Here is a 25627-nt window from a genome sequence, read left to right as displayed (position 1 = left end):
TGTTTAATTATTTGTATTCTCATGAAAATGCAAATTTTATTGGAATATTAATTTTCCGGCTGTATTTTGTCCGTCGTGTTGTTATGTATGAATTATCTACAATTCTTACCTTCATGTTATAAATACAAACATGCTTCATTTATAGGGTATAAAATAGTAAATTTTATCAAATGGTAATAGCACCTCGAGCGCCGGCCCGCAGGCCGTTTTCCCACCGTTATCTCGATAGAACTATCGATGTATATTTTTCCGCATCACTAGGATGAGATATAGGGGTCAGGCCTTCGAACAAGCAAAGGAGGGGCCTTTCAGTACAAATCACAGGACTTTAAATAATCATATGAATATAATTTAAATTTAGTAAGCGCACACGCTTTGACACGCGCGTGCGCTGATTGTTTTATTTATTTTTGTTTTTATTTAGTTTTAGTTTATTTATCTATTTATTTTAAGTGTTAGTTTTTGTTGGTGACAATGATTCGGTTAATAGTGTTTGTTATATTTGTGTTGGATTTTGGCCATTGCTTTTTGAATTGTGAGTTATATATTATTTTAAATTAAAAAACTTCAAATATTGTGATAAATCAATATATTTTTTTCATCATTAAAATTTTGAGTGAATGCGTAGGTACTTGAAAGCTTTTAACAGATTAGTTTGTGTAGGTACACTATTTCCTAAAAAAAATACCCCTCTTTGACTTGACGTTCTTATACACACAATTTACTGAAATTCAATATACAATGACATATACATAGAACAATTCCTTATAAACAAAATATCATAAATATAAACTGTTTAAAGACCCATAATGTGTGATAAAGACGCCATTAGTTTACACAACCATTGCCAAGATATCGAAGTAATTAACAAAAACCTTTACCAATAACCTCTTTTCCTAATTGGTACAAATCCAAAACAATTTTTTTAAGTGGCTAATTTCCGCAGTGGCCGACGTAGAGTGCGGGGTCGATACGGCCCGCCGTGGCCGCATCGTTGGGGGCACGGATAGTTTGCCGGCCGAATTCCCGTGGGCGGCCAGCCTTTGGAGGCAGGGGGCGCATCAGTGCGGCGCTACTGTGCTTAGCGACCGATGGTTGCTGACTGCTGGGCATTGTGTTTGCAGGTAAATAATAAGAATAACGCGAATCAAAGTAAGACCCAAAGGTTCAAGACCTAGGAGTGCGGGTTCGTAAAAACTAGTGCCTACGTCAATTGTTGGGATAAGTTATCAAGCGGACCCCAGGCTCCCATGAGCCGTGGCAAAATGCCAGGATAACGCGAGGAAGAAGAAGGAGTCTTTAGAGACAAAAATAAATCTTGTACTTTCTTGATTTCAGTGTATTCCACGAGTTCTATAAATCCAAACAACTGTCGGTGGTCGTCGGCTACACGGACATAACCAGCAACGAAGACAACATGGCGCTCTCCCGGATACTGCCGCATCCTGAATACAGGTAAGTATTACATTGATAGAGACACTTAGGGTAACATTCCATTTCTGACCGCAGCTGCACTTCTACTATGAACGCGTCGGTGTTAATGTCAATTTCCATAGTAAAATAAATGGTAGTGCTGCTGTCGTTGGAAATGGACTGTCAACTTTAGACGGGCCGAGCCGTCCGACATGTCATTTTCTATGACGGCTGATCACGTGGTGCTTTCCATAGAAAACCAAGCGCCGGTAGCTCCGGCCCGGCCCCAGCTCGGTCTAGCGTGAGTCATCCTTAACGCAATATTATTCAATTGAAGATTAACCCGTGGCCTTAGTATCACACGTGTGATACTAACTTGGTTTGGGTCGTAGCGACTCAGTATCACACATGTGTTACTACAGATCAATATTGGGTCAAATTGCTTTGCATCAATTTGTTGTATGTTTGACGTTCGACGGGTTAATATAAAAGCGATCGGAACCTGGGTTAAATTTGCCGAAACTAAGTGATTACTCACGCTAGAACGGTGCGGGTTCTGACCGAAACGTCCGACACTTCGTTTTCTATAGAAAGCATCACTTGATCATCAACGATCACGTCACGCGTCATAGAAAACGAAGTCTACGCCTCGACCCGGATCCGGACCGTTCTATTGAGAGACATTCTTAAAACGGGAGGAAAAGAAGGGCCTAACACATTGCCTTGAGGTAAGCAGTACCTAAACCAGCCGAAACGATTACTGATATGCTGCTAAAAATTTAATTAGTAGTGTGATTATTTATATCAAACTATAGTAAATTTATACAAAAGCAATGGTTAGGTGCAAAAAAATACGACAAAACACTAAAATTGCCTCATTTAGAGATTGCAATATAACTAAGATCCATACAGAAGTTACTTATGCATGACTATGAGATATGCATAAGTAGGTAATAATACAATACAATACAAATACTCTTTATTGCACACCTCATTACAGAAAACAATACAAATAATACAGTAAGTAATATACTTGGTCAAGCAGATCTTGTCAGTAGAAAAAGGTGGCAAATTTGAAAAATGTAGGCGCGACGGGATATCGTCCCATAGAAAATTTGAATTTCGCGCCTTTTTTTACTGACAAGATTTGCTTGACCAGCTATAATATACCTGACTTTAACTTTCCAACCCAATGCCTATTCTATAACCTCGTCTACCTGCTCGATTCGAACTTTAAGATACGTCAATTAATAGATCTAGAAACGATAATATCCATATTATGGTTTTTTTTTAATTATGAATGGGCTTACTCATGGCCACAGACTAGCCGAGGCGTAGACGTGGCCTACGATGGAGCGAGCTCGCCCAGAAGGTGCCTGTTCACTCTTGATTTGAAGGTTGCCGGGTTATAAGAACACGGAAATATAAACGTCAAAGAAACGTCACATTTGACACTGACATATCCAATCCATATCGTTTCTAGATCTAGTAACCGACGTATCTTAAAGTTCAAATCGGGTCGTACTTAATTGAACTCAAAGAAACACCAAAATAATCACGCCTTTGTACAATCAGCATGATATAAATTTGGAGGAACTTTTGATTCAGGTTTCAGGTTCAAACTTGCCTAAGGAAATAATTGAAACGGTGAGGGAATCGCAAGATTAATTGTACATTTTCTATAACAATTGGAAATTTGATCAATCGATTGCTTTGTGATAGATTCAGCCATTACGTAAGTATACCTATTGTTTGGAAATATAATCATTTATTAAATACCTTAGTAAGTATATAAACTGTAGTTAATCGTAATGAAACTTAAACTTCGCGTAAGAAGGAATAATGCGAATCAAATAAATTCACACACTAGGCTAGATGAAAAGTTTTTAATGGTACCTATCAGTCGTGGCCCGATTCGAACTTTAAGACACGTCAAATAATAGATATGGATTAAATATGTCAGTGTCAAATGTGACGTTTTTTTTCAAACAAAAACGTCACTTTTGACACTGACACATCTAATCCAGGATATCGTTTCTAGAACTATTAATTGACGTATCTTAAAGTTCGAATCGAGCAGTCGATCCGGTTTGTTTTGAGGTTCAAAAGCTTATATGTGACCAATTGCATTACAAACCAAAACAATACAAAACAAAGCAATACAAAAGTCAAAATTGACAGTTAAAGTCTGATATGTTCGTACTCTACGCAAGAAACGCCGCTTACTAAAGAGAACGGTGATTGTGACGTCAAAAACGAAATAGGGAGTATTACTGCAATCAACTGCAATGTACTGCCGCCAAAGTGCAGCACTATTAGCTCCTGTAGTAAACCATAGAGTAATACTATGAAGTATTTGAACAAATTATTTAATTTGTTCAAATACTTCATAGTATTACTCTAATATACTAAGATAATTTTATCTTAGTATATGACATTTATTTCAGTTTATAACCATAGAGTAACTTATACATACTGTGCCTTAAACTATTTTTTGACAAGTTTTCACAGACAATAAAATATGACATTGATGCATCAAGGCGGTTTGTTAACAAGAGCCTATCGGGAAACGCGAAAATCGACATTTAGTTATCTGCCTCTTTATCGCTCGAATATGCAAGAGTGATAGAGAGGTTAGATAACGAAATTTCGATTTTCTTGTTTCGCGGTAGACCCCCAGATTGTGACGGATACCAGATCATAAAAATACCAGTAGCAGGACAATTCGAACATGCACCTGACATCTAACCGATATAAAACTGATATTGGATTCATATCAGTTAGCTGTCATTCGCGCCTTGCTCGCATTACTTTCTCGGACAAGTCTGAGTGAAATGAACAGAATTGAATGACAGCCTAACGCAGCGTACTAGGTAGGCGAACAACACGCGAACGCGATGCGAAGCGATGCGGCGCGGGGTGAATCAATCCTTTGATACCTATAGAAGTGTCCTACGTGTGCGATCTCTTTGCGAACGCGAACGCCTTGGGCCCGCCGCGCCGCGCCGCGTCGCGCCGCGTCGCATTCGCGAGTTGTTCGATTACGTAAGACGCAGCGTAATATATGATTCTAATACATCATCATCTCCCTCGCGTTTGCCAGGGCCACGGCTCACGGGAGCCGGGGATCAACAAATAGACAAAACAAATACAATGTTTTATACATTGTATTAAAAATTTAAAATGTCCCACAAACTCAATCGAACCCTTCTACTGCGCTGTTGTCAGATTTTAATGGATTGATCTTTTGTCGCAGACAAAGAAAAGCCACGAAGACATAAAACAACCGTTTGGCAAATGTTTTATTTTTAAAGAATGCGATTTCTGCTTTGTCCTTTGACTTTGTGAAGGTTTAGTGTTTTTATTTCCTAATATTTTAGAGTATTTAATCAGGAGCCCGATTCAGATAACAGTTTGATAAAGTTTTTGATCTTGTTTTGATACTAACTTGAAAATATTCACGCTGATTGAAATGAAGTAAAGTCCGGCCCGATTCGAACTTTAAGATACGTCAAATAATACGACTAGATACGATTTGGATTAGATGTCAGTGTCAAAAATGACGTTTTTGTTTGAAGAAACGTCACTTTTGACACTGACATATGTAATCAAGATCCAGATCGTATCTAGTCGAAATATTTGACGTATCTTAAAGTTGGAATCGGGCCGGTCGTCCGTTAAGGGGCCCACTGATTAACAGCCCGCAGCCCGCCGGACGGTATCGGCCTGTCAGTTGTTCGGAATTGTCAAAATTTAGTTCTAACTGACAGGCCGATACCGTCCGGTGGACTGATAATCAGTGGGCCCCTTAAGCCGCCAGCCGCACAAATCACCAAGACGATTGGCCAAGTCGTATCAAAACTTTAACAATTTGGAATCTATCTCCTGGATTAGGTGACGCGACGGAATTAAACCATCTATTAGTTAATGAATAATAAATTATTGAGATTAAGTAAGTATATAAAAAACTGAAACTTACTTAAAATTAAGCCCTAAGATTATTTCGAAAACATTCATTGCTACAGTTGAAACATAGGTACGAAAACTAAGTCTTTGGTAGAGATGTTTATTATACCTACTTAATGAAATGATTTATGAGCATAGTCTGTGCGTTAGCCTCTTCTTCTTTTTCTATTTAAGAGGTATCATCTTGTCGGTGGAGTATTTTCTATTTCTCCCTCTCGTATGTCATATCCTTGACCTTTTGTGCCTGTGCCTTAGCCCATCATTTTAAATTTATGGCCCACCTTTAATTTCAGATGCAACGGAAAATCTAACGATGTTGCGCTCCTCAAAACAATCCAGCAGCTTCAATGGTCCAGTGATTTAAGGCCCGCCTGTCTTCCACAGCCCGAGGCCCAGGACTTCAGCGGCGCTGTAGCTACCGTTGCTGGTTGGGGGTTCACTAATGAGGATAGAGGGAAAGGTAAATATAACGGTAGTTACAGTAAGTTTAGAAAAATAAGGCCCGCCTACCTTCCACAGCCGGAGGCCCCAGACTTCAGCGGTGCTGTAGCTACCGTAGCTGGTTGGGGATTCACTGACGAAGATAGACGCAAAGGTCAATATAATAGCAGTGACAGTAATTCAGAAAAATAAGGCCCGCCTACCTTCCAAAGCCAGAAGGTTAGGATTTTAGCAGTGCTGTTGCTACGGTTGTTGATTGGTGATTCACTATAACGAAGATGACGCAAAGGTCAATATAACAGCAGTTACAGAAGTTCAGAAGATTATGACCACTGTGCGCCTGGGAGGCTTGACGTCACGACTTTTCTTTTGCAAAAGATGATACTAATTTTAAGTGGCAGTCTATAAAACACATTTCTGGAACAAATTTGCGAACGATATAAAATAAAGAGTCTTTTAGATATTTGCTATTTAGTAAAGGCCCAAGATCAAAGAAAAATCTTTTATTTCATAAATTGTACTTTATGACTAAATATCTTCTCTTCAAATATTATTAGCGGGGGAATTCGAACATTAAGTATCTGTTTATTGATATTAGTCGTAGCGAGCGCTGGTGAAATCGCTGGTAGCCTATTATTATTGGGGTGTTATGGGCCTTTGAGTGCCGCATCGACCAAGCATTGATCTATTGTGACGGCCCTTTACTAATTACATATGTATAAATAACAAACCCAAACACAATTAGGTTGCGTTGTTTCATCACAGAGTTCCTGCTGCCACCACCTGCCTCCATCATCAGATTAGCTCAATGGTACCATAATATTGCATTGTCACCCAACTTACCTAGATGTAAGTATGTGAAGTTTCAGCTTAATCGATTAATTGGAAGTGGGTTTAATCTAGCTTGCAAAATTTGACGCGAACAAACATTCCAAGTAATAACGAAGTATGTCTCTTGTATCTCCATAAAACCTGTTGCTTTTACCGATATTTATTTGATTGTAAAGAGTAAAGTTGTGTGCGGCATAAAACTTCTACTTCACTTCATTTCACGCTGTCGGTTCCACAGAAAGATATTGGGTGTTCGCGCTCCGATGAGCATTTGTTTATTTACTCATACGTCACTATCTCGGGATAGTGATATGAGCACTTGTAGATGTCGTTCGCAGCGTTCAGGCCACTTTAGACCCATGTTTAGATTTCCGGTTGGACTTCAAAGTGGCGAAATTCAGTCCACTTCAAACGTATACTGATGTCATAATGATATCTAATACCTTTAAGCGAACAAATATTATTTATTTATACAGGGTGATTCAGGAAACGTGAGCAGGACTAACACTGCGCATATCGTTAATTATAAGCAACTGTTTCGTATCAGTATTAGTGAGGTTAACGTTAATTTTCTAGTCGTGTTGAAAAAAAAAATATTATTTTTTTTACGACATGCATGGTCACCCTAAAATTAGAATACTAAACTACCGATATTCTGTGTCAAATTGAATGTTATTACTGTCATCACGGTCTGGTTACTTTTGAAAACTCGTATCTCACTCAAGTTTGACATTTTATTTTCTTCGTAATCAAAATGCCATTACGGTTAAAGAGGTTTTATGTTGATTAATTAGGTCCTGTAGGGTGACCATGATTGTTGAGAATTAAATTTGCCCTCACCAAAAAGTAAAAAAATAGAAAAAAGTGTTGTTGTTTCTCTTAAATACGACGGTGATCGATCAATTATCAGTTACCGAGTGTGCAGGATTAGTCGTGCTCACGTCTCATGAATCATCCTGTATATGTATTTCGGGGATTTCGGTAACGGCTCTAACGATTTCGATGAAATTTGCTATATGGGGGTTTTCGGGGGAGAAAAATGGATTTAGCTAGGTCTTATCTCTGGGAAGACGCTCATTTTTGAGTTTTTATATGTTTTCCTAGGAAAGCTCGGTCTTCCAGATATATATTATCTAAGTGATGTTATTTAGTTAGGTATCGTTCATTTCGCTCGTATTTGTACGTACATGTATTGGCGCGAGACACACGATAACTAAATGACATCATTTAAATATAATTTTGATGTCAGCGTACGTTCTAATTCGCCTGATCGTCTCGAGAAGATTTTTAGCCATTCTTTAGTCAACCTCCGGGTAACCACGATCGATTTTTTTGTAAAGTCCAGCTATTACTTTACCGAAAGCATTTAGCCAATAATGTCATGCTCTACGAGCACACTTTTGAGCTACCTAATCTTAGGTAGCAAAAAGAGGTATTGGCACAGGCACTAGAATTAACAAAATTGATTGCAAAAACTAGACCTCATTGGGATTAGTCTGGTGTCAATGTTTTCTTATCCAAAAAATGACTTTCATGATACTCAGCATGAATTTTCCGTAAAACAACTTATTGACCAAGCATAATATGTATAATTTTGCTGTCTACTTTTTTGGGAACTTGTCAAAATGGTGAAGCCATGGGGGTTCACCAGATCTACAGCTAACTTACATTACTAGTAGAAATAATAACAACATAGGTATTATTATGTGATAATATGTGTAACATGAATAATTACTGTAGGAGGCAAATATGCATTTCATCACCAAGCCACACTAATTGGTTCATTCAATTATTATTTCAATATCCATTAAAGTACTAATTGAGAAACAATTTCGACTAGTTAGACTCCCAAAGTGAAAATTAAATACATTAACCTACAATATACCTTCAAGCTTGGGAATAGAGTTTAATTTTAGACTGTAGCAAAGTACATATAAGATGATTTGAAAGTAACCGTTACTTGCCTTTGGATTAATTTGATAGACTTGGTAATTGTGTAATCTATTGTCTTATAGTACGCCGTAACATGTGTGTCTATTAAACAGGAAGAACCCTGGCTCGTATATCAATAAGTTTATCAGAAGTAAGTTTATTATCTCTCTCTTTACGCTCTCATAGCAAGCTAAAACAGAAATTGGGACTAAGCTTAAAGACCATTTAATTACCTACAGGAACAATTATTAAAGAACTTTGCATATGCGATACGGACCTATGCACCAAATTACTACATCAATACTAGGAAAGACAGTGATAACCTGGAAAAGTTGGTTAGACGCAAGAGCCAAATGCGATGGTCAGACAAAATTCGCTCATCTCGTAATCTAACGTTCTCGGACGCCGTATATTCGGCGACAGACAGAAAGAGGTGGCCACGACCTTCGGTGATGAGGAAACCGATGCAAGTTTGGAGGACCAAAACTCCTCCCGAGTTTTGGTCCTCCAAATCACTAGCTATAGGAATAGACACAAGAAAGCCATCCATATAAGTATATCCCATAACAAAATATTGTTATTTACCTATATAATATAAGGAAACATTGTTATTTTCAGGTTCTCGTCCAAACATCCTCCAAAAGACCGACGTAATAGTGGTCACAAATGAAGAATGCAACCAGTGGTACCAGAGCCAAGGAAAGAAAGTCAACGTCATCGCAAGCCAGATGTGCGCGGGCTATGAGGACGGAGGCCGGGATTCTTGCTGGGTAAATACATTTCTAAGAGTAATTATATGATAGAATTAACGACTCCAATTCACTTCGATTCAATCTTCCCCTAATCCGCATTGGGCTAGCTTGGGAACATTGTTAAATTTAAAACTTTTTTGCAATCAGAGAACACATTTCACTAGTTTCATCATTCATTTTCTGTATCTCGACCACTTTTTATGCCAACACTAACATGCTGGATGAATGCCATATAGGCAAAAGAATGTTAGGGATGAATGTTGATGGACGGAGAGCGTATGGTAGACCCAAAAAACGATGGATGGATTGTGTGAAAGAGGATATGAGAAAGAAAGGAGTGAGTGCTGAGGAGACGAAAGACAGAGGAGAATGGAAGAGAAAAACATGTTGTGCCGACCCCACATAACGTGGGATAAGGGCAGGGGAAAGAAGAAGAAGACTAACATGCTGTTAACATGCTGTTTATAGCATGCTCAGCCAAAACTTAACTAGCAGTAGAACTTATTTAATAGTGGCGTGGACGAATGACATGACTTTTTCTGTTTAAAATATCTGTTGCTCCGGTTTATTAAAAATATATTAACGTCATACTTCTACAGGCGGACAGTGGCGGCCCACTAATGATCAAAGACCAAACCCATGCCATGGTAGTAGGCGTGGTCTCAACTGGCAGTGGCTGCGCGCGCGCCAAGATGCCCGGGATCTACACCAGGGTGTCGAGATACACTGACTGGATCGTAAATAGCATCGATAGTGATAAGGGAAGGAGTGGGTTTAGCTGGTTCAGGAATTTAAGGAAGAAGTGACTAAAATTTAAAGTTAAATACAGTAAGTCTTTTAATATGCTGATATAAAAGGAAGTGAGAATGCTACTTGCATTTTTAAAGTTGAAAAATTTTGACCATAAATGGTCGTAATCGATGAAAGAAAAATAGTTTAGCAAAAATTAGAAACATTTTTTTTATTATAGCTTATGATAACAAAATGTAGATATAAGAAAATGTGAACAAAGAAACAACTGTGATATTTAATGATAAGGTAACAAACTATTATAAAAATATTACTAATAAAAACAAAAAACCAATAAACAAAATCAAACGGTAATCTTCTTTTTCTTACAATACTTATCAAAATCCGTTTTGCTTTCAGTAATAACAGCAAATAACTTTTTTCCGGCTATTTCTTCCATGTCATCTTTCAATGAGTCTAATGCTGCGTTAATAGCAGCTTTAGCTTGTGAAATAAGTGGTTTCAAATCGTCCAGAGGTTTTCCTTCGCCGTTGGCTTTCTTGACAATCATAACTAAGGCAGAATGTAATTCATGTTGCAAGACAGCCATGTACAAACTCAGTCTAGCGTTACCTGGATCTAGTTTCTTCGTAATATCAATAAGATCCTTGCACATTTTGATTTTCCTATTCAAAATTTCATCTGAAGTGTAACCCGCTTGTCGACCATACAGCTGTAATAAGGAGTGCTTTATAGAATACAAGTGATAGTGATTTGGATGCAGAAACATGGACAATCTGCAAAGCAAATCTTCCAACATCTGTATTGTTCCTCCCATCATTTCTACAGCCTCTATTTCTTCAGCCATTTGTGATATTAACATAAGAACTTGTGATCCATTTACTTTTACTGAACATTTATTACAAGCCCAATCAGTTTCATCATCTAACGGGTCTTCAGGCAAATGTATTCCGTCGCAGATACTATCTCCATCTCCTAGACATTTCATAGCACTGATGTATGTTCCAAGTTCAGTTGGATCAGCACATCTTTCACATCGACAGGCAAAATATTTGGTATCCTTCAAATGCTGTCTCCTTGCTTGTGTTCCCCATAAAGCATGGCTGTACATTGTTGTTATATGATTCCCTTTCAACACTGGAACTACGACTTTGACAGTGATTTTAAAGAAATCATTCCTATCTTTAGTCCCGTGGCTAAAGGTATGTTTTGTGTTTGGTATACAACTATGTTCCATGATACAAGTGTTAGTGTATAGTGCAAGTAGCTCAGTACCCTCCAGCAGACGGATTTCAAGTGCATTAGTGTCAATAATGCCACAGAATACGTGAAGGTGTTCTGCTGACATCTCTGGAAAATATTTCTTCTTCGTCTCCTCGTCAAGCTTATTGATGAAGTTGTTCATGAGGTATTCTACGATGAACTCGTTGGCTTCACTGAAATAAATAAAGATATTTGTAATTATTTAACGACTTACAACAACGTGTGTTGGAAGTAAACAATATTTATATAAATATTCCAATGTTTTAATCACATTAACTCCAATAACACCATTATTTCGTCCACTACAGTTTTAAGGATGACTCACGTTAGACCGGACCGTGTCCGGGCCGGAGCTTCCGGTGCATTGTTTTATATGAAAAGCATCACGTGATCGCCTGTCATGTCATAGAAAAGTAAGCGCCGGAAGCTCCGGGCCGGGCACGGCCCGTTCTAACGTAAGTCATCCTTTAAACATATGGTATTCTGTATTTGTAATACCTAGTTGAATAATAAAATCCCACACAGTAAAATTTTCACCGTTAAGGAAGTGGTATTTAATATTGCTTTTAATTTTCTTAAGGGGCCCACTGATTAACAGTCCGCCGGACGGTATCGGCCTGTCAGTTGTTCGGAACTGTCAAAATTTTGTTCTAACTAACAGGCCGATACCGTCCGACGGACTGTTAATCAGTGTTAGAGACTCACTCGTAAGCTTCTGTTCCCGGAGAGCGGCACTCCATATGTGACTGCATTTCTGCCAGCTTCTTCCACAGTTCGGGTGCAGTCGACTGCAGCAACGCGCATCGTAGAGGCAGAAGAGCGTCATGCCTGGAAAATATGTAACAATGACTCAGACTGGTATTTTAGATAAGTCTTAAACAATTCTCTTTGTCTTAAACATAATGGACCAATGATCTCGGGAAGGTTGAAGACTACCCTGGATAAGGACGGCTGCAAGTATTCCTAAGTGCAGTTGTCCTAATCTCATTTAGATCACCTTTAAATCATTGGGGAGAACTATTATGTCTAGCAAAGATGCTTTGATACAGCGAGCTGCAAAAGTTCATATGCACTTCATGAATTAACTCCATTAAAAAGGTGAGTATGCACTTTTGCAGCTCTGTATACAGTGTCCAGCACAGTTTAGCAATTAAGCTGTCTTACCTATAATAGTCAGGCATATTGTCAAGTACACATTCGGGCCGCGAGCTAAGTATGACGCACTCAGCTCCGTGGTGTCTTGGGTCTGTCAGTCCTGGACAGTTTCCACTGCACACTGGCCAGCCACATCTGGAAAGGGACAACAAGTTTAAACCTCTGTACACCAGGAACGTCTAAACTCGTAACTAGTTTTCGCATCACCCTATCATCATCATCTTCCACCAGTCGAGTAACAGTCGCATTCGTAAAAACTAGTGCCTACATCAAATCATGGGACTAGTTGTCAAGCGGACCCCAGGCTCCCATGAGCCGTGGCAAAATGCCGGGATAACGTGAGGAAGAAGAATAAAGAAATATATTTAGGGTTCTTAGTTTTATTGTATTCATAGATTTATTTAGTTCATAAGTTATTTATTTGTCTTTTTATTGTCTTATTAGAAATGAAGAAATAGTAGGTATGTAATGAGCAAAAGAAACGGAAGATACCTGGAGCAAATTGCAAGTTGACAAGTAGTCAAGCTACACGCATGGGGCCAACTAAATGGATTGACACATTTCCTTCAAAGAAAAAAACTCCTTCGCAGTGATCAGGCGAAGCATACTGAAATGTACCAATGTGACGCACCGGACTCGGTCCAAAAGGCGACACTAAAAGGGTCAGGCGCAGCCCGATGTACGTGGCGCGCTGTACGCGGTCCAAAGCCGGGCGCCTTCGGCGCCCTCATATTAAAAGAGTCGGGCGTAGCCCGACGTACGAGGCGCGCTGTACTCGGTCCAAAGCCGGCCCGTAAATATTTAGGACGCTACGAAGAACAGACTACATATAGGCCCGGATTTAGAGACCTAGGGCCCCTAGGCACTTGGTATGGCACTTAAAATTTAGGGAGAGCCCCCTTCCCATCTCAAAACCATTGCTAGGTTGCCTGGGCCCCTAGGCCCGGGCCTTGTGGGCCTAGGGGGAAATCCAGCCCTGACTACATAAAACGTCAATATACCTACACAGACTGCTAAAATTATTAAAATCCTAAGCTTTGTCTTAGCCATAATAGAATAAAAGTTGTTTTCTTCTTTTAGGGCCAGAAAGTAATTGACGTTCAATTTTTCGATCTGTATTATTACTTTGAAATCATTTCAAAAACAAAACAAAGCTTCCTAGAAACAAAAACCGGCCAAGTGCGAGTCGAACTCGCGCACGAAGGGTTCCGTACCATTTCGCAAAAAACGGCAAAAAAATCACGTTTGTTGTATGGGAGCCCCACTTAAATATTTATTATATTGTGTTTTTAGTATTGGTTGTTATAGCGGCAACAGAAATACATCATCTGTGAAAATTTCAATTGCCTAGCTATCACGGTTCATGAGATACAGCCTGGTGACAGACAGACAGACGGACGGACAGACAGACAGACAGACGGACAGACGGACGAACAGACGGACAGACGGACAGCGGAGTCTTAGTAATAGGGTCCCGTTTTTACCCTTTGGGTACGGCACCCTAAAAATGATTAATAATTCAAAACAGCGAATCCTACGCAAAATGGAATTTGTTATGTAAAATTGCTAAATCCAATTATTTAAACTTCTCTTGCAATAATCCGACTTGAAAGATTTGAAAAATAAATTGTTTTAAGCATTCCAATGTTTAGAAACAAAAGATGAACAAGGATTACTTGGAGTTTACATAGTACCTAAGCACGGCTAATACGTGCTTTTCAAGTTAGTAAATAAAGCTTAAGTTATATGTAAGTGGTAGGTTAGCTCAGAAATTAGCTGTAGAATTTTGTATAGCCTTAAGGGGCCCACTGATTAACAGTCCGCCAGACGGTATCGGCCTGTCAGTTAGAACAAAATTTTGACAGTACCGAACAACTGACAGGCCGATACCGTGCGGCGGACTGTTAATCAGTGGGCCCCTTTAGAGCGTTTTCACATTGTCCGATCCGACAATGTCGGGCCGAGAAGGCACGGGGTGTACTGGGGCTCGCCGTCCCTTCTTCAGCGGTATACTACCACAAATATTATGCCTATACATATACGCATACTAACAAAAATTATCGCTCCGACAATACATTAATTATTTTTATTTTTAATTACACCTGTACATTATTTAATGTTTTGTGCAATAAAGTTTAAATAAATAAATATATAATATACAAGTAGTCGCATATTGACAAACTAGTAGGCACAGGTGAACTGTATTAGACAATTTGGTCCTCAAAAGCACTAGGTACCTACTAAAAGTTCAAGAGTTTTCACTTAGAAAACCTTATAAAAATTCGTCGCTCAAAAAATGTGTACATTAAATAAAATTGCAGTCGACCAGCACTTGACCTGGACGTTATTGCACCGACTTAGTAAGAGCCAGCGAGTCGAATGCTCAAGCCATCCAATATAAATAGGTAAATTATAAATGCCAAAAATTGTGATTTTGCTGAATATCGAAGTAAACAATAAGACAATAACTGAGAAACACAGAGGGCCTACCGCCAAGCACGTTCGACATGTTGCCTCCCTGTCACACTTACGTATGAATTTACAAGTGGAACAGAGAAGCAACACGACGAGCGGGTTTCGCGGTAGGCCCTCTGAACACAGACAATAAGCACGTCCACGATAAGCATTCAGCGATATACGCCCAGACGGCCCGATTCGAACTTTAAGATTACGAACGAACGAACATTTCTTAAAAAAAAACTGGCCAAGTGCTAGTCGGACTCGCACACGAAGGGTTCCGTACCATTATCTATAAAAACGCTCACCCATCCAAATACTGACCCCGCCCGACGTTGCTTAACTTCGGTCAAAAATCACGTTTGTTGTATGGGAGCCCCACTTTAATCTTTATTTTATTCTATTTGTAGTATTTATTGTTATAGCGGCAACAGAAATACATCATCTGTGAAAATTTCAGCTGTCTAGCTATCACAGATCACGAGATATAGCCTGGTGACAGACGGACGGACGGACGGACGGACGGACGGACAGCGGAGTCTTAGTAATAGGGTCCCGTTTTACCCTTTGGGTACGGAACCCTAAACACGACACTTTTTGACACTGACACATCTAATCCATATCATTTCTAGATCTATTGATTGACGTATCTTCAAGTTCGATTCGGGCAGTCAGTGTTTCCTCTTGGAAAATATTTCACCGATTTAAACAGCCGATCGGACTAGTACGCCCGAACCTATAACATTAAGTAGGTAATACTACTGTGTCTCGCCAAGCAATGGTAACTTTACCGCCTAGCTGTTGAGTGTTGGGCTGGGTGCCCATTAACCTCCACTAGACTGCTTTATGATAAAGTTTGTAGCGACTGTAGCGACGTTTTTTTAGCTTGTGGCTTTTAGATACCTACGAATGAGTCTAGGAGTTTTAATCACAGAATTAGGGCACGTCACGTTCTTATTTTATGTTAGGTTAGTCACAAAAGATAAGCACGTAGGACTATATTTAATTACACCAACGGGTCTACCGCGATATAATTTCATTGTTTTTACCTTAAGAGCCAACGGGAGTGGTCATTTCTCCATACAAACGTACTCCTCGTTTTCCTCCGTGGTTTTTGAAGCTAGAGCAATGATTTTTTCAACACAGGTTAATGTTGTCAATAAATATCTGTGTCGGACCGTTTTGCTTTTTTTGATATTTTTGTTTTTTAAGGCGCTAGAGCCCTTCAAAAATGGCCAAAATGGCCTAATTGACTGTGCCGCAATGAGAGGCGTGGCATTCAAAACTGATATCAATTAGCCAAAAAAGCAAAACGGTCCGACACAGATAATTTCATAATCATTTAGATTTCCAAATTTGGTTACGATTGGTTAAGTTTTGGAGGAGGAAACAGAGGAGTACGAAACCTCGATTTTTGAGATTATTACGCAGGATTTTTCGCCTTGTCCTTATCGCACTAATTTAAGTTGCCGCTTCCGTTAGCGAGACGGGTATATTTACCTAAAATATTTAAAACTCAGCTCCTGTTTCGTCTTAAATTTCGACGTTTCAGCTGAGTTACGGAAAGACTACACACACTGCGTCCGAGTCTGGTTACAAATTATTGTTATAATAAAGTGTAGGTACATAGTTAATACATAATAATAACTAATATACAACGTACACAAAACATATAATGAACGAATCTGAAAACCCTTGTCAACCTCGATTTAATCTGTACGTTCATTGTTTTCTAACACAATATAATGAAGTAACGAAATCTTATTAATTTCGCTCGTCTGACCTTCATGAATGATTATTATTCGAAGTATTATTTACTTATTTCATGTTTATCATAAACAAGAGTTGATTGACACCAGCATTGACAATGTCTGCATAGTTTTATATTCAATTTATTATTCAGATAACTTCGTTTGCATTGAAATGCGATATTAATATTTCCTTGGAATCCTCTCCAGACGGAGGATTAGAATTAAAATTATGTACCTATAACTGGCAACCCATCTCGGCTTCGCAGTCTTCGCACAAACCTTAATACAAATAAAAACGGGACCCTATTATTAAGACTCCACTGTCTGTCTGTCTGTCTGTCTGTCTGTCACCACAGTCACCAGGCTGTATCTAATTTCTGTTGCCGCTATAAAACAAATACACTGAGAAAAATTTGCTACTTATGAAGCTAAAAATTGTAAGTAGCTTGCAATTTGCTACTTACTACGGGTGCAGCATACTTAATACAGCTGCCGCATACTGCTTAATGGTGCAAGCTACTTACGCGTTTAGGAGATACACAATGTTGCGTACGGGCATTGCAATATTGTACGTATAATGTCAGCGCCTACGTAATAAGTATGTTATACCCGTACAATACGTAGTTGTTTAAGGAACTTGAATGTAAGTAGCTGCCACCATTACCCATACATATTCGGGTACATCATCCAGTTCAACCTCCTACTTATAAGTAGCTTATACCTTTATAATAAGTAGTTTTCAACTGAACATGAACATAAGTAGAAAACATCTTTATTCATACATGTGTTGGTTATCATATAGAGTTGTTTAAACGTACACCTCCTACTTATTTAAAGGCTTTACTTACACGATATCCGTATCTTTACGAATACGTAGGCGAGTTACGAGAGTTGTAATACAAATACGACCTACTATACAGTCCCATGATGAGTAAATATGCCGATTCATTATACGTGTGCGGTCTACTGTTATACATGTAGCAGCTACGTATCTTACGTAGCCCATGCCAGTACGTAAGGACCCAGTCACCTGACGCTAGCACGCAAGCTACGTAAAATACGTAGACAGTGCCATGATGAGTAAATATACCGATTCATTATACGTGTGCGGTCTACTGTTATACATGTAGCAGCTACGTATGTTACGTAGCCCATGCCATTACATAAGGACCCAGTCACCTGATGCTAGCACGCAAGCTACGTAATATACGTAGACAGAGCCATGATGAGTACATATGCCGATTCATTATACGTGTGCGGTCTACTGTTATACATGTAGCAGCTACGTATGTTACGTAGCCCGTGCCAGTACGTAAGGACCCAGTCACCTGATGCTAGCACGCAAGCTAAGTAAAATACGTAGACAGTGCCATGATGAGTAAATATGCATATTCATTATACGTGTGCAGTCTACTGTTATACATGTAGCAGCTACGTATCTTACGTAGCCCATGCCAGTACGTAAGGACCCAGTCACCTGATTCTAGCACGCAAGCTACGTAAAATACGTAGACAGTGCCATGATGACTAAATATGCATATTCATTACACGTGTGCGGTCTACTGTTATACATGTAGCAGCTACGTATGTTACGTAGCCCATGCCATTACATAAGGACCCAGTCACCTGATGCTAGCACGCAAGCTACGTAATATACGTAGACAGAGCCATGATGAGTACATATGCCGATTCATTATACGTGTGCGGTCTACTGTTATACATGTAGCAGCTACGTATGTTACGTAGCCCATGCCAGTACGTAAGGACCCAGTCACCTGATGCTAGCACGCAAGCTAAGTAAAATACGTAGACAGTGCCATGATGAGTGAATATGCCGATTCATTATACGTGTGCAGTCTACTGTTATACATGTAGCAGCTACGTATCTTACGTAGTTCATGCCAGTACGTAAGGACCCAGTCACCTGATGCTAGCACGCAAGCTACGTAAAATACGTAGACAGTGCCATGATTAGTAAATATGCATATTCATTATACGTGTGCAGTCTACTGTTATACATGTAGCAGCTACTTATCTTACGTAGCTCATGCCAGTACGTAAGGACCCAGTCACCTGATGCAAGCACGCAAGCTACGTAAAATACGTAGACAGTGCCATGATGAGTAAATATGCCGATTCATTATACGTGTGCGGTCTACTGTTAAACATGTAGCAGCTACGTATGTTACGTAGCCCATGCCATTACATAAGGACCCAGTCACCGGATGCTAGCACGCAAGCTACGTAATATACGTAGACAGAGCCATGATGAGTAAATATGCCAATTCATTATACGTGTGCGGTCTACTGTTATACATGTAGCAGCTACGTATGTTACGTAGCCCATGCCAGTACGTAAGGACCCAGTCACCTGATGCTAGCACGAAAGCTACGTAAAATACGTAGACAGTGCCATGATGAGTAAATATGCCGATTCATTATACGTGTGCGGTCTACTGTTAAACATGTAGCAGCTACGTATGTTACGTAGCCCATGCCATTACATAAGGACCCAGTCACCGGATGCTAGCACGCAAGCTACGTAATATACGTAGACAGAGCCATGATGAGTAAATATGCCAATTCATTATACGTGTGCGGTCTACTGTTATACATGTAGCAGCTACGTATGTTACGTAGCCCATGCCAGTACGTAAGGACCCAGTCACCTGATGCTAGCACGCAAGCTAAGTAAAATACGTAGACAGTGCAATGATGAGTAAATATGCATATTCATTATACGTGTGCAGTCTACTGTTATACATGTAGCAGCTACGTATCTTACGTAGCTCATGCCAGTACGTAAGGACCCAGTCACCTGATGCTAGCACGCAAGCTACATAAAATACGTAGACAGTGTCATAATGAGTGAATATGCCGATTCATTATACGTGTGCGGTCTACTGTTATACATGTAGCAGCTACGTATCTTACGTAGCCCATGCCAGTATGTAAGGACCCAGTCACCTAATGCTAGCACGCAAGCTACGTAAAATACGTAGACAGTGCCATGATGAGTAAATATGCATATTCATTATACGTGTGCAGTCTACTGTTATACATGTAGCAGCTACGTATCTTACGTAGCTCATGCCAGTACGTAAGGACCCAGTCACCTGATGCTAGCACGCAAGCTACGTAAAATACGTAGACAGTGCCATGATGAGTGAATATCCCGATTCATTATACGTGTGCGGTCTACTGTTATACATGTAGCAGTTACGTACCTTACGTAGCCCATGCCAGTACGTAAGGACCCAGTCACCTGATGCTAGCACGCAAGCTACGTATAATACGTAGACAGTGCCATGATTAGTAAATATGCATATTCATTATACGTCTGCGGTCTACTGTTATACATGTAGCAGCTGCGTATCTTATGTAGCCCATGCCAGTACGTAAGGACCCAGTCACCTGATGCTAGCACGCAACCTACGTAAAATACGTAGACAGTGCCATGATGAGTAAATATGCATATTCATTATACGTGTGCAGTCTACTGTTATACATGTAGCAGCTACGTATCTTACGTAGCTCATGCCAGTACGTAAGGACCCAGTCACCTGATGCTAGCACGCAAGCTACGTAAAATACGTAGACAGTGCCATGATGAGTGAATATGTCGATTCATTATACGTGTGCGGTCTACTGTTATACATGTAGCAGCTACGTATCTTACGTACCCCATGCCAGTACGTAAAGACCCAGTCACCTGATGCTAGCACGCAAGCTACGTAATATACGTAGACAGAGCCATGATGAGTACATATGCCGATTCATTATACGTGTGCGGTCTACTGTTATACATGTAGCAGCTACGTATGTTACGTAGCTCATGCCAGTACGTAAGGACCCAGTCACCTGATGCAAGCACGCAAGCTACGTAAAATACGTAGACAGTGCCATGATGAGTAAATATGCCGATTCATTATACGTGTGCGGTCTACTGTTAAACATGTAGCAGCTACGTGTCTTACGTAGCCCATGCCAGTACGTAAGGACCCAGTCACCTGATGCTAGCACGCAAGCTACGTAAAATACGTAAACAGTGCCATGATGAGTAAATATGCATATTCATTATACGTGTGCGGTCTACTGTTATACATGTAGCAGCTACGTATGTTACGTAGCCCATGCCAGTACGTAAGGACCCAGTCACCTGATGCTAGCACGAAAGCTACGTAAAATACGTAGACAGTGCCATGATGAGTGAATATGCCGAGTCATTATACGTGTGCGGTCTACTGTTATACATGTAGCAGCTACGTATGTTACGTAGCCCATGCCAGTATGTAAGGACCCAGTCACCTGATGCTAGCACGCAAGCTACGTAAAATACGTAGACAGTGCCATGATGAGTGAATATGCCGATTCACTATACGTGTGCGGTCTACTGTTATACATGTAGCAGCTACCTATCTTACGTAGCCCATGCCAGTACGTAAGGACCTAGATACCTGACCCCAGCACGCAAATTACGTAAAATACGTAGACAGTGCCATGATGAGTAAATATACCGATTCATTATACGTGTGAGGTCTACTGTCATACATGTAGCAGCTACGTATCTTACGTAGCTCATGCCAGTATGTAAGGACCCAGTCACCTGACGCCAGCACGCAAGTTACGTAAAATACGTAGACAGTGCCATGATGAGTAAATATACCGATTCATTATACGTGTGAGGTCTACTGTCATACATGTAGCAGCTACGTATCTTACGTAGCTCATGCCAGTATGTAAGGACCCAGTCACCTGATGCTAGCACGCAAGCTACGTAAAATACGTAGACAGTGCCATGATGAGTGAATATGCCGATTCATTATACGTGTGCGGTCTACTGTTATACATGTAGCAGCTACCTATCTTACGTAGCCCATGCCAGTACGTAAGAACCTAGACACCTGACGCCAGCACGCAAGTTACGTAAAATACGTAGACAGTGCCATGATGAGTAAATATACCGATTCATTATAAGTGTGCGGTCTACTGTTATACATGTAGCAGCTTCGTATGTTACGTAGCCCATGCCAGTACGTAAGGACCCAGTCACCTGATGCTAGCACGCAAGCTACGTAAAATACGTAGACAGTGCCATGATGAGTAAATATGCATATTCATTATACGTGTGCAGTCTACTGTTATACATGTAGCAGCTACTTATCTTACGTAGCTCATGCCAGTACGTAAGGACCCAGTCACCTGATGCTAGCACGCAAGCTACGTATAAGACGTAGACAGTGCCATGATTAGTAAATATGCATATTCATTATACGTCTGCGGTCTACTGTTATACATGTAGCAGCTGCGTATCTTTTGTAGCCCATGCCAGTACGTAAGGACCCAGTCACCTGACGCTAGCACGCAAGCTAAGTATAATACGTAGACAGTGCCATGATTAGTAAATATGCATATTCATTATACGTGTGCAGTCTACTGTTATACATGTAGCAGCTACGTCTCTTACGTAGCCCATACTAGCACGTAAGGAGCCAGTCACCTGATGCTAGTACGCAAGCTACGTAAAATACTTAGACAGTGCCATGATGAGTAAATGGGTATCGTCTTGGGTCGTCCCATTAGGTTTTTGCCAAGTTCTTAAATTAGTCCTATTCTGCTTTCGTCACCCATTCTACATTCGTCACTTTTGTCGGTGGGCTTTCTCATCTTTGGTCATATTTGTTGTTTGCCTTTTTCTTATTCCGACCCATTCCGGTATTCTTCATTATCTTGTTTGGGCATGTTCGATGTTAGTCTATCTCGTATTTAGTCTCATTAATTATTCGTCATTTTTCTTCGACACGTTCGATATTGGTCCCATTCGGTTATTGACAAGTTCTTAATTTGTCTTATTCTGTATTCTGTCATATTCTTCATTCGTCACTTTCGCTGGTAGTTTTTGTCATCTTTGGCCATATTTGTTGATTGTCTTTTTCCCAGTGTGGTTATCAATTTCATCATCCCTTCCCTCCCGTGAGCGTCATAGAAGTCGCCCTGAAGAAGGTTGACAGCAGTTACCAAAGCTTTAATCAGTCTGAAACTATCTAAGTAGCCATACTACTGTGCCCTGGTCTAAGACCAGGCACGGCACGACGTAGTAAGCCCCGTGTCCCCGTTTTGGATTAATCTGCCCTACATTTGTATTGTTTAGGATACATTTAATTAATATTTAAGTATAAGGATTATTGTTTATGGAATCAAAACAAAAAACAAGACAAATAGTAAATGGGACGAATATCGAATGGGACGAATATCGAACGGGACGAATATTTAACGTGACAAATAGAGAATATGTCCAAATTTCAAAAGATCCTAAATAATAAAAATACGAAATTAGAATAAGACCAAAGACGATATTACGAATAACGAATGAGACTAAAAAAAGAAATTGACTAACATCGAACATGCCCAAAGAAGATGATGACGAATACCGGAATAAGCCGAAATAAGAAAAAGGCAAACAACCAAGTATAACCAAATATGAAAAAGACCACCGATGAACTTGACGAATGTAGAATGGGTGACGAAAGCAGAATGGGACTAATTTAAGAACTTGACAAAAAACTAATGGGACGACCCAAGAGTATACCAGTAAATGGGTCATTCCACCGTTTCGGGTGTTACACTTGAACTCATAAAATAAGGTTTTATTCGATATTGTAACAGGAACTAGGAGGTTAAACTATTGATTTATCTACTACTTTGATAATATTTTCTTTTCCTGAACACACATAATTTAAAGTATAAGAGCAATAACGAGAGACTCACTAAAAAGTAGCTGTTTCGGGTGTTACGCGAATTGGCCTATAACTTCTGACCATCAGTACCAAAATGCATAAATTAGCGAATTTTCTCAAGTAACCTCCAGTTTTATTTATGTCAAGTAATAATAGTCCTTATAGTCTACTGAAACACTAAAGTAACACTTAGTATCACTTTTTATTTAATTTTAATATAATAAATTACCTGTTTCGGGTGTTACTCATGGTTCGTTTCGGGTGTTACGAGTACGAAATTAAGACAGATTTATACGAAATCACGGCTCATTTTATTGAAAATATTGTCTTTTTAATAAATTCGATTAAAAACATATGTATTAAATGCTGAATTATTATAAAATACATTAGTCTTAACAACAAAAAGTGTTTCTCGTAGATATCATAATTATTTTTCTTTCAATGCGAATATTTCCGAAAATATTCCCTTAATCAAAAAATGGTTGACGGTGACACCTATTCATTTTGAGAAATCTATCCAACGACACCTCACATCACAGGATTAAAGGCGAAAATAAATAAAAAATATGTTGTACAGGAGCTACCCTAAAAAAATTTTTTTTTGTCATTTTTGTTTTACTACTTTGTCGCCATGATTGATTTATGTATCCATGCCCAATTTCAGCTTTCTAGCACTAACCACCACGGAGAAAAGCCGGGGACAGACAGGCGGACGTTTCGGGTGCTACACAACTTCAAACTTTAAAACATACGATTAAAGCAGACGCTAAAACAATAATTACTACACATTTTAATAGATTCACATCATAGCCTTTCTTTGGCAAAACATGTTTGGCTATAGTTAATTACGGGGAAAGTTACACATATTTTTGTCTCTTTTTCGTTTCGGGTGTTACTTTGAGACCACAGTCTAGAATACTCTTCTAAAAACCGATTAATCCATGCTTTTGATGCTAGCACGCAAGCTACGTAAAATACGTAGATAGTGCCATGATGAGTAAATATGCATATTCATTATACGTGTGCGGACTACTGTTATACATGTAACAGCTACGTATCTTACGTAGCCCATGCCAGTACGTAAGGACCAGTCACCTGACGCTAACACGCAAGCTACGTATAATACGTAGACAGTGCCATGATGAGTAAATATGCCGATTCATTATACGTGTGCGGTCTACTGTTATACATGTAGCAGCTACGTATCTTACGTAGCCCATGCCAGTACGTAAGGACCCAGTCACCTGATGCTAGCACGCAAGCTACGTAAAATACGTAGGCAGTGCCATGATGAGTAAATATGCATATTCATTATACGTGTGCGGTCTGCTGTTATACATGTAGCAGCTACGTATCTTACGTAGCCCATGCCAGTACGTAAGGACCAGTCACCTGACGCTAACACGCAAGCTACGTAAAATACGTAGACAGTGCCATGATGAGTGAATATGCCGATTCATTATACGTGTGCAGTCTACTGTTATACATGTAGCAGCTACGTATCTTACGTAGTTCATGCCAGTACGTAAGGACCCAGTCACCTGATGCTAGCACGCAAGCTACGTAAAATACGTAGACAGTGCCATGATGAGTGAATATGCCGATTCATTATACGTGTGCAGTCTACTGTTATACATGTAGCAGCTACGTATCTTACGTAGTTCATGCCAGTACGTAAGGACCCAGTCACCTGATGCTAGCACGCAAGCTACGTAAAATACGTAGACAGTGCCATGATGAGTGAATATGCCGATTCATTATACGTGTGCGGTCTACTGTTATACATGTAGCAGCTACGTATCTTACGTAGCCCATGCCAGTACGTAAGGACCCAGTCACCTGATGCTAGCACGCAAGCTACGTAAAATACGTAGACAGTGCCATGATTAGTAAATATGCATATTCATTATACGTGTGCAGTCTACTGTTATACATGTAGCAGCTACTTATCTTACGTAGCTCATGCCAGTACGTAAGGACCCAGTCACCTGATGCAAGCACGCAAGCTACGTAAAATACGTAGACAGTGCCATGATGAGTAAATATGCCGATTCATTATACGTGTGCGGTCTACTGTTATACATGTAGCAGCTACGTATCTTACGTAGCCCATGCCAGTACGTAAGGACCCAGTCACCTGATGCTAGCACGCAAGCTACATAAAATACGTAGGCAGTGC

At 39.8% G+C, this 25627-nt stretch overlaps 2 protein-coding genes across 3 annotated transcripts in view; one reads left to right on the top strand and one right to left on the bottom strand.

The window, feature by feature from the left end:
• Positions 1 to 223: 223 nt before the first annotated feature.
• LOC134797367 (trypsin-1-like) lies at positions 224 to 10141 on the top strand. Its single transcript, XM_063769589.1, has 6 exons — positions 224 to 535; positions 947 to 1124; positions 1339 to 1455; positions 5673 to 5839; positions 9202 to 9353; positions 9935 to 10141. The coding sequence occupies exons 1-6, from the start codon at positions 475 to 477 to the stop codon at positions 10139 to 10141; spliced, it is 882 nt and encodes a 293-aa protein (XP_063625659.1). The 5' UTR covers positions 224 to 474.
• Positions 10142 to 10324: 183 nt separating this feature from the next.
• The window catches only part of LOC134797742 (SET domain-containing protein SmydA-8), a 45213-nt gene continuing 29910 nt past the window's right edge, over positions 10325 to 25627 (bottom strand). For both annotated transcript variants that reach the window (XM_063770100.1, XM_063770098.1), the window contains 3 exons: positions 12513 to 12638; positions 12054 to 12176; positions 10325 to 11521 (listed from right to left, as the gene is read on the bottom strand). In XM_063770100.1, coding sequence (XP_063626170.1) covers positions 10429 to 11521; positions 12054 to 12176; positions 12513 to 12638 — 1342 coding nt within the window. In that variant the 3' untranslated portion in view covers positions 10325 to 10428. The remainder of the gene's footprint in view (positions 11522 to 12053; positions 12177 to 12512; positions 12639 to 25627) is intronic.

This window comes from Cydia splendana, chromosome 15 (genome assembly GCF_910591565.1).
Source record: "Cydia splendana chromosome 15, ilCydSple1.2, whole genome shotgun sequence".
Taxonomy (NCBI): Eukaryota; Metazoa; Arthropoda; class Insecta; order Lepidoptera; family Tortricidae; genus Cydia; species Cydia splendana.
Note: the sequence above shows the minus strand (reverse complement) of the source record. Positions and strands in the feature narration are given on the sequence as shown.